Below are 13,580 nucleotides of genomic sequence, written 5' to 3' on the forward strand. Positions count from 1 at the left end.
ACCTGTCTGTCTCAATCCTTCTTGTTCTCCTTCGTCTCAGGGGTGTGGAACCCTACGACCCCTCCACCACAGTGCTGGTCCAGAGGCACGAGCCGCAAGGCGTCTCCACTGTACTAAGCAGCACCGATTTCTTCCAGAGTGAACAGAACCGGAGGGTCATCTTGGAGCAGGTGGACAGCTTCCAGCTGAGAGACAAATATATGTTCGCTACAACCACACTGGTAAGTGGGAGGAGTCTAGCGCCCCGCCCACAAAACTCTGACATGCTTCCGTTGTGTTTCCATTAACAGTCAGGCAATCTGAGAAGTCATTTGAGAAGATCTTTTACAACAAAGACTGTCAGTGCGTCGCAAAAAAAAATATCCCAAGTGCTAAAATTGAGAAATATGAAAGCCAAGAGTGGACATTTTCCGCATATTCTTTTTCCCAGTGATTTTCTTGAGATAATTTGTCCTTCATATGCATGCTGTTGTGGATGGAATTAGGTTTAACACACACAAGCACAGACACCAATCTGTTGATCTTGAGAAAATCATCAAGGAAAAAGTATGTGCGGAGGACATACAATCTTTTCTTAATGTCACTGAATACTACTGTCTGCTGTGTTACAGGAGATGAGAGATATCGTCTTTGTGTCCTGCTTACTGTAGACAGGAGATTCAATTCTACATGGCTTTAGCTTGGACAACTTTTGGTATTTCCATATTATCTGATACACCGTCATGTGTATCTCATATATTTCAGCCACAAAAAATGTCAACACATGATACATGTAGAGTCCTGTAATAAGGTATTTTCTTTCACATTTCTACTGAAATTTTGAAACGGCTTTCAGTGGAAAAGGCACGTATATGTCAGTTTTCTCAGCTGCTCTTAAATGATTTTAGACTACAACCTGATATATTGCTTTCTGAGATCTTTCTATTGTTTTGACAAAAAAAGTAAATTAAATGTGTGTGTATATATATATATATATATATATATATCAGTGACATGCGATGAGGTTTATAGCTGGTGAGGCACCGACTTAATTATAATCGGATTTACAAATCTAGACCACCTGCATGTTATTGTTTACATAATGAAATTTTGCGCATGCGTACAATGCTGGATGGCAAAAAGACTATTCTTTAACACATGATGCTTAGCTGCGCTGCCGCCACAGAATAATTCCATTATCTCAAATAAACTTAGACATGTAGATATTATTAATTTTGTACTGTGCTTTGAGAAATATGATTTCTCAAATTTCTCAAATTGTCCCTACAAAGGGAGAAACCGTTAAAGTACAACTCAAAACCACATCTTTCTCGCTCTCTGTATCAGCGCAGCTACTGTATGGCTAGCTCGCTGTTACTGTCTCTTACTCTGCAGTTGTGGAGTCACAATGTCTGGGTTCATGAGCACCCCAAGTGATGAGGCACAAGAACTGCCTGCCTCACCTTTAATCTGTTCTCTGCCGGTTATGATCGCTCCTCAGCACACGAAACACGTTACACACACAGTTGGTGACAATAAACACACAGTACATTAAATACATACACGTACATTAAATTATGGAAACTCAGTTCATACATTAAATATTTTTAACCATTTTATTGGCGACGTACAGACAGGAGGAGCATCCTCTCATAGAATGGCAACCGGTGCAGTTAGCGAGAGGTTGCGCAATCCCAGTTGAGGCACAATTGAGGCACCGGTTTTGCTTCCAAACATTTGAATTGAAAAACGCGAATATTCAGCGATTTTGAAGAAAAAAAAAATCAGATTTGATTAAATTAAATGAAAAAATAGGTACTTTATAGTACATATATATATATATATACACTGCTCAAAAAAATAAAGGGAACACTCAAATAACACATCCTAGATCTGAATGAATGAAATATTCTCATTGAATACTTTGTTCTGTACAAAGTTGAATGTGCTGACAACAAAATCACACAAAAATCATCAATGGAAATCAAATTTATTAACCAATGGAGGCCTGGATTTGGAGCCACACACAAAATTAAAGTGAAAAAACACACTACAGGCTGATCCAACTTTAATGTAATGTCCTTAAAACAAGTCAAAATGAGGCTGAGTATTGTGTGTGGCCTCCACATGCCTGTATGACCTCCCTACAACGCCTGTGCATGCTCCTGATGAGGTGGCGGATGGTCTCCTGAGGGATCTCCTGACAGACCTGGACTAAAGCATCCGCCAACTCCTGGACAGTCTGTGGTGCAACGTGACGTTGGTGGATGGAGCGAGACATGATGTCCCAGATGTGCTCAATCGGATTCAGGTCTGGGGAACGGGCGGGCCAGTCCATAGCTTCAATGCCTTCATCTTGCAGGAACTGCTGACACACTCCAGCCACATGAGGTCTAGCATTGTCCTGTATTAGGAGTAACCCAGGGCCAACCGCACCAGCATATGGTCTCACAAGGGGTCTGAGGATCTCATCTCTGTACCTAATGGCAGTCAGGCTACCTCTGGTGAGCACATTGAGGGCTGTGCGGCCCTCCAAAGAAATGCCACCCCACACCATTACTGACCCACTGCCAAACCGGTCATGCTGAAGGATGTTGCTGGCAGCAGACCTCTCTCCATGGCGTCTCCAGACTCTGTCACGTCTGTCACATGTGCTCAGTGTGAACCTGCTTTCATCTGTGAAGAGCACAAGGTGCCAGTGGCGAATTTGCCAATCCTGGTGTTCTCTGGCAAATGCCAAGCGTCCTGCACGGTGTTGGGCTGTGAGCACAACCCCCATCTGTGGACGTCGGGCCCTCATACCATCCTCATGGAGTCGGTTTCTAACCGTTTGTGCAGACACATGCACATTTGTGGCCTGCTGGAGGTCATTTTGCAGGGCTTTGGCAGTGCTCCTCCTGTTCCTTCTTGCACAAAGGCGGAGGTAGCGGTCCTGCTGCTGGGTTGTTGCCCTCCTACGGCCTCCTCCACGTCTCCTGGTGTGCTGGCCTGTCTCCTGGTAGCGCCTCCAGCCTCTGGACACTACGCTGACAGACACAGCTTCTTGCCACAGCTTCTTGCCACAGCTTGCATTGATGTGCCATCCTGGATGAGCTGCACTACCTGAGCCACTTGTGTGGGTTGTAGAGTCCGTCTCATGCTAGCACGAGTGTGAAAGCACCACCAACATTCAAAACTGACCAAAACATCAGCCAGACAGCATAGGTACTGAGAAGTGGTCTGTGGTCCCCACCTGCAGAACCACTCTTTTATTGAGTGTGTCTTGCTAATTGCCAATAATTTCCATCTGTTGTCTATTCCATTTGCACAACAGCAGGGGAAATTGATTGTCAATCAGTGTTGCTTCCTAAGTGGACAGTTTGATTTCACAGAAGTTTGATTTACTTGGAGTTATATTGTGTTGTTTAAGTGTTCCCTTAATTTTTTTGAGCAGTGTATATATTAGAGATGTGCTGATCAGGTTTTTTCCTGCCGATATCGATTCTGATCACCCATGAGTGCCGATCACCGATACCGATCACATAATAATTATTTTTTTAGTCAAAAGCACTACCGGTTACATTATGTGGAAAAAGGAACCATGAATTCACCTTAATTTAGACAAAAATTTGTTTTTAATAACTTTTTCCAAGAAAAAAACAGGCATTGTGCAAATTGTACTGCTATTGGTAATACTATTTTTAACAGACTGAAAACATATGGAGGCTCTGAAGAGGCTAAATAATGCAAAAAGTCAAAATAAAACCTCTCAACATTGCCAAAGAAATTCAAGTATAAAACTTAACATTCAAAGGCAAATACAGGATCCATTACAATAAACAATCCTGAGTTACTGAATGAAAATTTCCTCATAGCATGGCGGCTAGCTGATTACTGCTAGTTCTGATTGGCTGTTTATGACTGAGGGGAGTAATTACGCAGAAAAGGGAGGAGGCACAGGAGGGTGACTATTTTTTCAGAGATTATCTGTCTCATGTTAGGACAGCGAAAGTTTTAATATGTAAAATAAATTTTTTTAAGTTAGATGCTGCAGCTTTAAGCAGAGGTTCGGTGTGAGAGTCACTACCAGGTGGAGAACGGAACCAGCGTCTTACATCGCAGCTCGAAGACTTAAATAATTTTGCGGGTTATTTGTTTGGCTTTCTGACCGTCATGCTAATCCGGGTGAGTGTTTGTAGCTGTGCGCTGCTTTACCTGCTATCTGATCGCTCCATATGTCTTTTTAACTGCAGTGAGCCTCGATGTAGCCAAACTCCGTCAAGTATGGCATTGTTTTTATGCCATATTAGATTCGTCGTGTTGATGCATTTTGACGTGCTTCACACCACGTGCTTCAATTTTCCGCCGCAACACACAAACTTCCCCAGTCACTCAGTGCGTTATAGTTCCTCATCGCTTAGGATTTGTTGCTGCGCGCTTGCGCATTGTGAAGGAAAGAGGAGACCAGCTGCACAGGCAGACTGCAAAATGAAATGCAGGTGATCGGTTTGTGTGATCGGCAACAAGAGACCGTGATCGGTGATCACCGATCATACACTTTTTCACAAAAATCGGCTGAATATGATCGGTGGCCGATCGATCGGCACACCTCTTATATATATATATATATATGCCGATCCATCGGAGGAAGAGAGACAGAGACTGCGGCGGCAGCTTGTCGGTTGGTCTGTGTTACCCAGAAAGCAGTTGGGCACGATATCGCAACACTGTGAGTGAAACAATGACTGGGGCAGACTACGATATAAAGTACTCTGGGACCACTTCTTTACAAATGTGGATGTGTATTAATAGAGTACGGAACAAATTGGCAACCCAAACTGAAGCGTCTATTCTATGCGCCTTATAATGCGATGCGCCTTATATATGAAAAAAGTTTTAAAATAGGCCATTCATTGAAGGTGCGCCTTATAATCCGGTGCGCCTTACAGTGCGGAAAATACGATAGTTTAATTGGCCAACCTTAAAAGAAAAAGTTATAAATGCAGTTTACTAATTTGTATTTGTGAACAAACAGAGCTCAAACTCAAAGATTAAACTCACAGCATCAGATTGTTGCTGTGATAACAATTTAACTATGAATATCGTTCTTTAAACTTTTACAAAGGCAACTTTTCTGCTCCTTAAAAGCTTACATTTAAATGTTAAACAATTTTAAATGTTTTAATTTACACACTAAAACCATTAAATAAAATTTTTAGCAGCATTGATAATATCAATAAACAAATTATACTTTTATGTATCTGTGGTCTGTATTAAAATATTAGCATTTATGGGGCCACTGAAGCCCTGGGGGGGGCCTTATGGAGCTGCTGACTTAATTTAAATTAAACATTAAACAGAAGTGCAAATAATTGATATTCATTTTAATTGTATTTTTTGAGTTGTTGTTTTTCAGACCCTGTAGTTGTGGGTTTAGATAGAGTCTAATTGGCGATGTTTTCCCGTGACATATAATTAGTAATATTTTTACTTTTCCTGTCTACTTAACATCTTTTAATATAAAAACACGGTGGACTGCCTCAGCGCCCGACCACCGGGCTTAGCAAGGTTCCTGGGGAATTCCATACCCTATGTTTTCAATACCATTAAAAAGACAGATTACGCCACAGACATTGTCTCTATGCTTCAGTTAATATTCCCACAAACCTTTGCTGCATCGCTATCATTGTCACATGACCATGTTCATTGATGCTGTCATTGAACAAACAGTGGAGAAAGTAGTAAACTCACTATCTCAACAGGTGTCATTAACTGTAATTTATCATTGTAATGATGATTCAAAATTCTTATAAGAAATTTATCACGATAAACAATACAATAAAGGCCCACCCTTAAACAATATAGATGTTGTTGCCAATAAAGAATAGAATAAAACTTAATTCATTGCAACTTGAAATTTACTCTGTCATGCATGAGGATATGTCTGGACCGTCATTGAATAACACGCCTCTCTCTGGTTGCGGAATGAAATTCCAGCCCAAAATTTTCATATAGGAGCATACTCGGTGGTTTCAAAATCGAGGCCAAAATCCAGCGGATTTGTCTTTTTTTAATCAATCTGCTTCTTTTTTCTTTATGAATCAGAATTTTAGTAAATTAGTCATGGTTCCTATGTTTCTTTTGCCATGCCACTACTATATATCAGGTTTTAAAAGACGAAATGCAGTTTCTAAAATATCAGTAGGTAACTTGTGTTTAGAAGTTGTGCTCATTTTTTCAGTGAAAGGACGATTTTTGAATTTGTGTTGGGTGATTTCGTTGAAAGTTCCTGATATGATACGGACCTTGTATGGAGGAGGAGCTCAATGAATGTCTCCGTCTCTTTCTCTATCTCTATGACCTTCCCAGAGATTGATAGGCAGCCATAACCCATCATCTGTTCAGCTCTGGGTCTCCTACAACCGCCAGCCGATGAAAGCTGCCGAGTTCATGACCCGGCATCCAATCACAGTGAGTTTTAAAATGAACAGGGTCGTTCCAGTTTCTAAAAAACTCAGACAGAGATCCAACTCTGGGTCAATTGTTGCAGGTATAGATCAAATACAGCTTGAACATCAGTGCGTTGGTGTGCTAGGTTGTGATGTTCTCTGTGCTTTGAGTGTGTGTGCGTGGGTGTGTGTGTGTGTGTGTGTGTGTGTGTGTGTGTGTGTGTGTGTGTGTGTGTGTGTGTGTGTGTGTGTGTGTGTGTGTGTGAGAGACGTGACTCTATGGTCTGAACTCTTAAGTGACCGCTGTTTCCCTCGCCCATCCAACAGGAGTACTACATTGCGGATGCATCAGAGGACCAGGTGTTTGTTTGTGTGAACCACACAAACAATGCCATACACCTGTACATCTCAGACACACAGGGCCTGTCCTTCTCTCTGTCACTTGAGAATGTGCTCTACTACAGTCCTGGGGGCTCAGGCAGCAACACACTTATCCGGTACTGCAAACACACACACACACACACACACACACACACACACACACACCCACACACACCCACACACGAACACACTTACTCAGATTTAGTCATCTGTCAATAACACATCAAATTGTTTAAGTAAGATTTGCGTGATTAAAGACTTTCAGTATTTTTTCATTGATAATACACTTTCAACTAAATAGGATTGCTTGATGATGACTGAAGTATTTTTAGCATATAAAATCCACTATAGTGCCTAGATAGATTCAAGCTGGAATAGGTCAGTGGCCTATACAAAACATATTCATTACTTTTAATACACAAAATTATTCTCAGATACTGAGGAATCACCAGATCAGTTCTGCCTGTTTTGAGTTCATGTAGAAATGCGCTATTTTAGCGCAATGACAGGATTATGCAAAAGAGCTGCTGCTAGCCACGCCCTCCTAACTCAATGTTTGCCTTAAGTCAGATATGTGAAAATTCTTCCAATCGCACAGTGGTACAACCGTACATCTTTGACCAAGCAGCAGAAGTGGAGCCTCCTGAACGACCATCAAGCCACAACCACTGAAAGGTTAAATGCTGCGGATCTGATGCACATTTATATCTTTATTAATTCAAACTCTGTGGATTCTGCTTCGCTATGGGGATGTGTGCCATGGTGAAAAGCTAATATCAGCTACTGCAAATGTGACCTTTTTTAAAAATATATATTTTTGAGGTTAAAGGAGGAGTACTCTCTGCATATAAAACAAAAGATTCAGACAATTTTGGTAATGTACAAGAGTCCAACATGTTTTCACAAACACTGCATCTTTTCAGTGTAGACTGTCACTTACGGTTTACTACAAAAAAACCAATTAAATTAGTGCAGAAGAATTTATCTGAAAAAATGAATTTAGTTTAAACTAAGTGCACTAATTCTTTCCAAAGTGCTAAATGAAAAAATTGCTCTGCTATTGATGCATTAGCAGATTAGTGGGAATGTACACTGTTTAAAAGTATTGGAATAAAGACAACTCAATAAAAATGTGATCCACATTTAGTTTTGGATTACATTTAAAAAAATAATTTATAAATAAAAATAAAACCATGAAAGAAAACACACACTTTTTTCTTCTACTTTAGAGTCAAGTTCTATTTCCTAATTTGTCATGAGAATCTTAAGGGGTATGAATACTTTGTGGGGTAGTGTTTGTCTCAACTGGGTACTGGAAAGCTCAAATTTCATTTTCCAGAAAACCTATTTTCATTTTGTGTGCCATTTTTTGTCATGACATAAAACACCTTTAAATTCATGTAGCTACAGTTGCAGAAAAAAGCCCGGGGGGAAAAAAATTTGTGCAGCTGTTGACCAGTGGGATATAGGTTGTCTTTCTACTGTTAGATGTTTGATTCCATATTGTTTATGGTGCAACAAAGAGGGTAAACATGATTAAATCCTGTTTGTGTCATTGTATGACAGTGGAACACATACAGTGCTAGTATTTCATTTAGCATCATGTAACAATAAACAGAACCCATTGTGACCTTGCTGTGCTATCAAACAGCAACCGTATCGTACCAGTTGTAAAGTCGTTACCATAGTAACCTCTGGGACTCAGAGGACAGCCTCCAGCTCTGCAAGCAGATGCTTGGTAACGGTGACAAAAAAAAGGCCGTCCAAACATGGACAGCATGTGCTTCCTTATCCAATAGAAACTCTAAAACTGTAAATGGGAGCTACTTGCTCCCATTTATTGATGATTTGTTATCTTTTCTCAACTTCATTGGGAGGAATAGCCAAGTTTGATTCAGGCGTGATCACTAAATGATGATTCATTTAGTGTCTCTGACAGCCTGTCCTCTGCTAATCATATCAGTGCTGTGTTTGTGCTGTATGTACTGTTTTGTTGGAGCCGGCTATTTCAAATATTGGGCAGCTGTATTTATGCATGTTTAATTTAACAATGCCTCTGATTGACCATTCCTTAAAGGTAGCTTCCTGTTGCTCCACTGACTTTCAGGTACTTTGTCAACGAGCCGTTTGCAGACGTGCATCGGGTGGAGGGACTCCGGGGCGTTTTTATCGCCACGTTCGTCAATGGCTCGGTCAGCGAGGACAACATGCGCTCGGTCATCACATTTGATAAGGGGGGGACATGGGAACTGCTGCAAGCGCCTGCCACCGACAGCCTGGGAGGAACGGTGGACTGCCAGGTACCGCCAGATCCAAACCACCTGGTGCTTTCAAATGGGACATTTTTTTGTCTCTTGAGTAAAGAAAACAAAACTCCACATTATTATTTTTATTATTATTAAGAACAGTTTCCTAATTATTTAAAGTGGCAATATGTAAAATTTACTTTTTAAATTTTTACATCATGTCACAATGTTGTTGGCTCATCAAAAACATACCTGTGTTTGAGAAACCCTTGAATCTTCATGGCAACCTTTCAGCTGTGCAAAACGCACTCACACAGGACAAAAAATGGGATTTTCGTCAGCTATTGACACCTTGTTCTGCCGTGCGCATGGAGATTGAGGGCTTTCGGCAAGAGGTTTTAGTCAGAGTCAAACACTACCAAAAATGGTCAAAAACGCTGTGTGTCCATGTTCCCCTATCACCCCCCTCCCCTTGTGCCTAGCAGAGGTTTTCGTATTTAAATGAAGTTGCTGAGTGCCATGCAAATGCAAATCAACTGTTGAGCACTGCCTTTTGACTCTTATTCATTTTGCAGCTAATCCTTTGTAATTTCTGTTCACCATAAAGAAGTATGTTTGGAGAAAACAATCCATCTTGTCCATTAATCTCCAGGGTTAGAGGACTGATGTCTCAGCACGATCTAGAGAAGCTCATCCATGCGTTTATCTTTAGCCGCATTGATTACTGCAACAGCGTCTTCACAGGTCTGACTAATAAATCAATCAAACAGCTGCAGCTGATCCAGAATGCTGCTGCTCGGGTTCTCACTAAAACCAGGAAGATAGAGCACATAACACCAGTTTTAAAGTCCCTACACTGGCTCCCTGTAGCTCAGAGAATAGACTTTAAAATACTGATGTTAGTTTATAAATCACTGAACGGTTTAGCACCACAATACCTTAAAGATCTGTTATTACTGTACCAACCGTCTAGACCAGGCATGTCAAACATACGGCCCGCGGGCCGGACCCGGCCCGTTGGATGATTTAATCCGGCCCGGCATAAATTTCTGAGTCTCTAGCTCATTTCTATCAAAAGTTGTGATTTTTTAAAATAAATATAAATCAAATGCTCCCTCCGGTCGCTAGAGGGCAGTAAATGTGTAAAAGCGCTCACGTCCAGCATGCGGCACTGATACGAGTTAGTCACAGGATGTAAACATTCGCAACGTGATGCGTCCAAGTAAAAGTAAACCGGCAATCTTACTTCACCATTCACCACTACTAAACAAGTTATCGGTCAACACACCCTTCCCAAAATGGCACTGTCAAAAAAAAAGAAAAGTGGACACGGAATGCAGAGTTTTCCAGGAAAAATGGACTGAGAAGTATTTATTCACGGAAGTGAACTCAAAACCAGTGTGCTTGGTATGTAATCAGCAAGTTGCAGTGTTCAAAGAGTTTAATATTCGGCGCCACTATGAGACTCATCATAAAGAAAAGTATGACCACTTGAAAGGACAAATAAGGAAAGACGAGATAAACAAATTGGTCGCTGGTCTGAAGAAACAGCAGTCTACTTTTACACGCAGCCGCGATATTTCTGATGAGGCTGTAAGAGCCAGCTACATTATTGCCAACGAGCTGGTGCAGGCATCCAAGCCATTTTCTGATGGGGAGTTTGTAAAAACATGCATGCTTAAGGCTGCAGAAGTCGTGTGCCCTGAAAAGCGACCTGCTTTTGCCAATATTAGTCTAACAAGGAACACTGTCGCAGATCGGGTGACAGAACTCTCAAGTGACTTGAGCAGCCAACTGAAAGAGAAAATCAAGTCATTTATCGCATTTTCAATTGCAATTGATGAGAGTACCGATGTCACAGATATTGCTCAACTGGCCATATTCATTAGAGGTGTTGATGAAACTTTGACCATCACCGAGGAGCTGCTTGAATTGGTGCCCATGAATGACACCACAACAGCAGATGACATTTTCAGCGCTCTCGTTGGAGCGCTGGACAAGGTGGGAGCGGACTGGTCCCGTGCCGTGAGCCTGGCTACCGACGGTGCGCCATCAATGGTCGGGAGAAAGGCAGGCGTTGCCACAAAATTCCGTGACAAAGTACAGACTGCAAATGGAGGACAAGAGTTTTGGATATTTCATTGTATTTTACATCAGGAGGCATTATGTTGTAAAACACTGCAAATGGACCATGTTATGAGTGTGGTTGTGAAAACTGTCAATTTCATCAGAGCGCGCGCGCTAAATCACCGTCAGTTTGACACATTTCTCAGTGATAATGACATTCATGCTGGCCTACCATACCACACTGACGTGCGGTGGTTAAGCAGAGGTGCAGTACTTAAGCGCTTCTTTGAGCTACGAGGGGAAATTGGACAGTTCATGGAGAAGAAGGGATGCCCAGTAAAGGAACTTAAATGCAAGGAATGGGTGCAGGATCTTGCGTTCATGGTTGATATTACACAACACTTGAATACACTTAACACTAAATTGCAGGGCCGTAACAGAGTTGTCACTCAATATTACGACAGCATAAGTGCGTTCAAGATGAAACTGTCACTGTGGGAGACGCAGCTATCCAACGGTGACACCGCGCATTTCTCTTGTCTCACAGCTGTGCGTCCGAAGGCACCGGACCGTCCCGATAATGATTTGGATAAATATAAAGATAACATAACAGATTTACTGCGAGAGTTTGAGCAGAGGTTTCAGGTATTCGGTGAACTTCAGAACAAATTTGGCTTTTTTCGCTTGCCATTTACAGCGAAGCCTTCTGATATGCCAGCTGACATTCAGCTCGAGCTTATTGACTTGCAATGCGATTCCGCTATGAAGGATAAATTTAGGACAGTGGGATTGGATACGTTTTATCAATATCTCGTGCCAGGTTACCCCAAATTAACAGCCATGGCTGCAAAGGTTCTATCCATGTTTGGGACTACTTATCTTTGTGAACAGGTGTTTTCGGTAATGAATAATAATAAAACAAAGCAGCGCTCAAAGTTAACAAATAAACACTTGAATGACATTGTTAAATGTGCTGCTACTCAGGATTTGACACCTAATGTCGATGCACTTGTGAAGGCAAAAAGATGCCAAGTTTCAGGAGCCAGCAGCAGCACGTAGACTGCAGGAGTGCATTGAGAGAGAGAAAAAAAGTGGGATGACACGATTTTGTTTGCACTTGTGAATGCAGATAATTAAAAATAAGATTCATCTGGTTTCATATTAAAGACAATTGATATTGTGCAGTATGTTCTCAGCTTCAGTAGGCCCAGCCTAGTAGTTTGATCTGGCGTAGCCTAATCTTATTGCCCATGCACTGCACTTTTTTTTATTTATTTCAAAGCAGTATGACAATTAAGGCGAAAATATTTTGTTCATAGCTCCCACTTGAGTTTGTTAATGTGGTGAGTTGGTTCAGGTGTAAAACTGCATTCAATCAACTGTTAAAATAAACCAGTTGTTAACACATTCATACCCAAACATGAAAATATTTTTTTTCCCCTGTTTGTTGAATAAATGTGTTGTGCTCAGAAAAGATCCCTTGTCATCTATAATTATGATATGTAGGGTAGGCCACAAATGTAGGCTGAATGATAAAGCATAGTACTGAAAAACAAAGCTAAATATTTGGAGGTGACATTCTTTTACTGATCCGGCCCACCTGAGAACAGAAAGTCTGGATCCGGCCCCAGAGCCAAACTGAGTTTGACATCCCTGCACTAGACCTTTATAATTACAGGCCTGGTTAAGTTCCTCCCTAATAAATTATAAAAAAAAATAACCCAGAAATAAAAATACACCAAGCACAAGGCATAAGTTTATGTTTTTAATTTTTGCTGAAAAAGAAATATGTACATACATGCATATAACACACATCTAGAAATAAAGAAATCACACATATAAAATAAAACACATCTACAAGAAACCACACATATATATTAAAAAACACATCTACAAATAAAGAAACCACACATAAAATAACACATCTATAAATAAATAAAAAAATTCAGTTGAAAAAAAAAAAAAAAGATTACAGCACAGAATGCTTGTCTACTTCTGGGCTGTGTGGTGGTGGCTTTCTTTCTGAGCATGATCCAACATACAAACGCTTATAACGCAACATGCTGTATTTAGGGTTAGCTTCAAGTCTCTCTTGTAGTTTGGAGCAGAGGTTGCCGAGCTCCTGGCTGCGGAAACTTGGTGGTCTCACAATCCAGCTCGATACACCCTCGAAGACGCCATCCTCTTCATCAGACATGAGGTCAATGGTGACACCTTCCCAAAAGGAAATCTCCTCTGCTGCCAGGACGTTCTCCCTCGCCTCCAGCAGCTGTTGACACAGAACAGACGTTAAGTCATAAAGAATCTTTATGAAAACATATCGTTGAAACTATACTGACATTTTAAGTGTCTTGGTTTAGAAACACCAAATATGGGGAGGTGTAATCAATTTGTCATTGAAAACTATGGCTATGTGGTAAAGTATCAACTCCTGAATATCATGTGAATGAACATAATATTTAACAAAACATTGCTAAAA

At 40.9% G+C, this 13,580-nt stretch overlaps 1 protein-coding gene and 1 pseudogene across 8 annotated transcripts in view; both read left to right on the forward strand.

Annotated features, from left to right (window-relative positions):
* The window catches only part of sorl1 (sortilin-related receptor, L(DLR class) A repeats containing), a 310,404-nt gene that overhangs the window by 110,113 nt on the left and 186,711 nt on the right, over positions 1-13,580 (forward strand). For all 8 annotated transcript variants that reach the window (XR_014090459.1, XM_081614355.1, XM_081614354.1 and 5 more), the window contains 4 exons: positions 41-221; positions 6,328-6,429; positions 6,735-6,904; positions 8,896-9,088. Coding sequence is in view for 7 of the 8 variants with exons in the window: in XM_081614355.1 (XP_081470481.1) it covers positions 41-221; positions 6,328-6,429; positions 6,735-6,904; positions 8,896-9,088 (646 nt within the window). In the remaining variant the exon portion in view is untranslated. The remainder of the gene's footprint in view (positions 1-40; positions 222-6,327; positions 6,430-6,734; positions 6,905-8,895; positions 9,089-13,580) is intronic.
* Positions 9,215-12,761, forward strand: LOC145554495 (general transcription factor II-I repeat domain-containing protein 2A pseudogene; annotated as a pseudogene).

This window comes from Poecilia reticulata, chromosome 13 (genome assembly GCF_904066995.2).
Source record: "Poecilia reticulata chromosome 13, P_reticulata-male-v2, whole genome shotgun sequence".
NCBI classification, from domain to species: domain Eukaryota; kingdom Metazoa; phylum Chordata; class Actinopteri; order Cyprinodontiformes; family Poeciliidae; genus Poecilia; species Poecilia reticulata.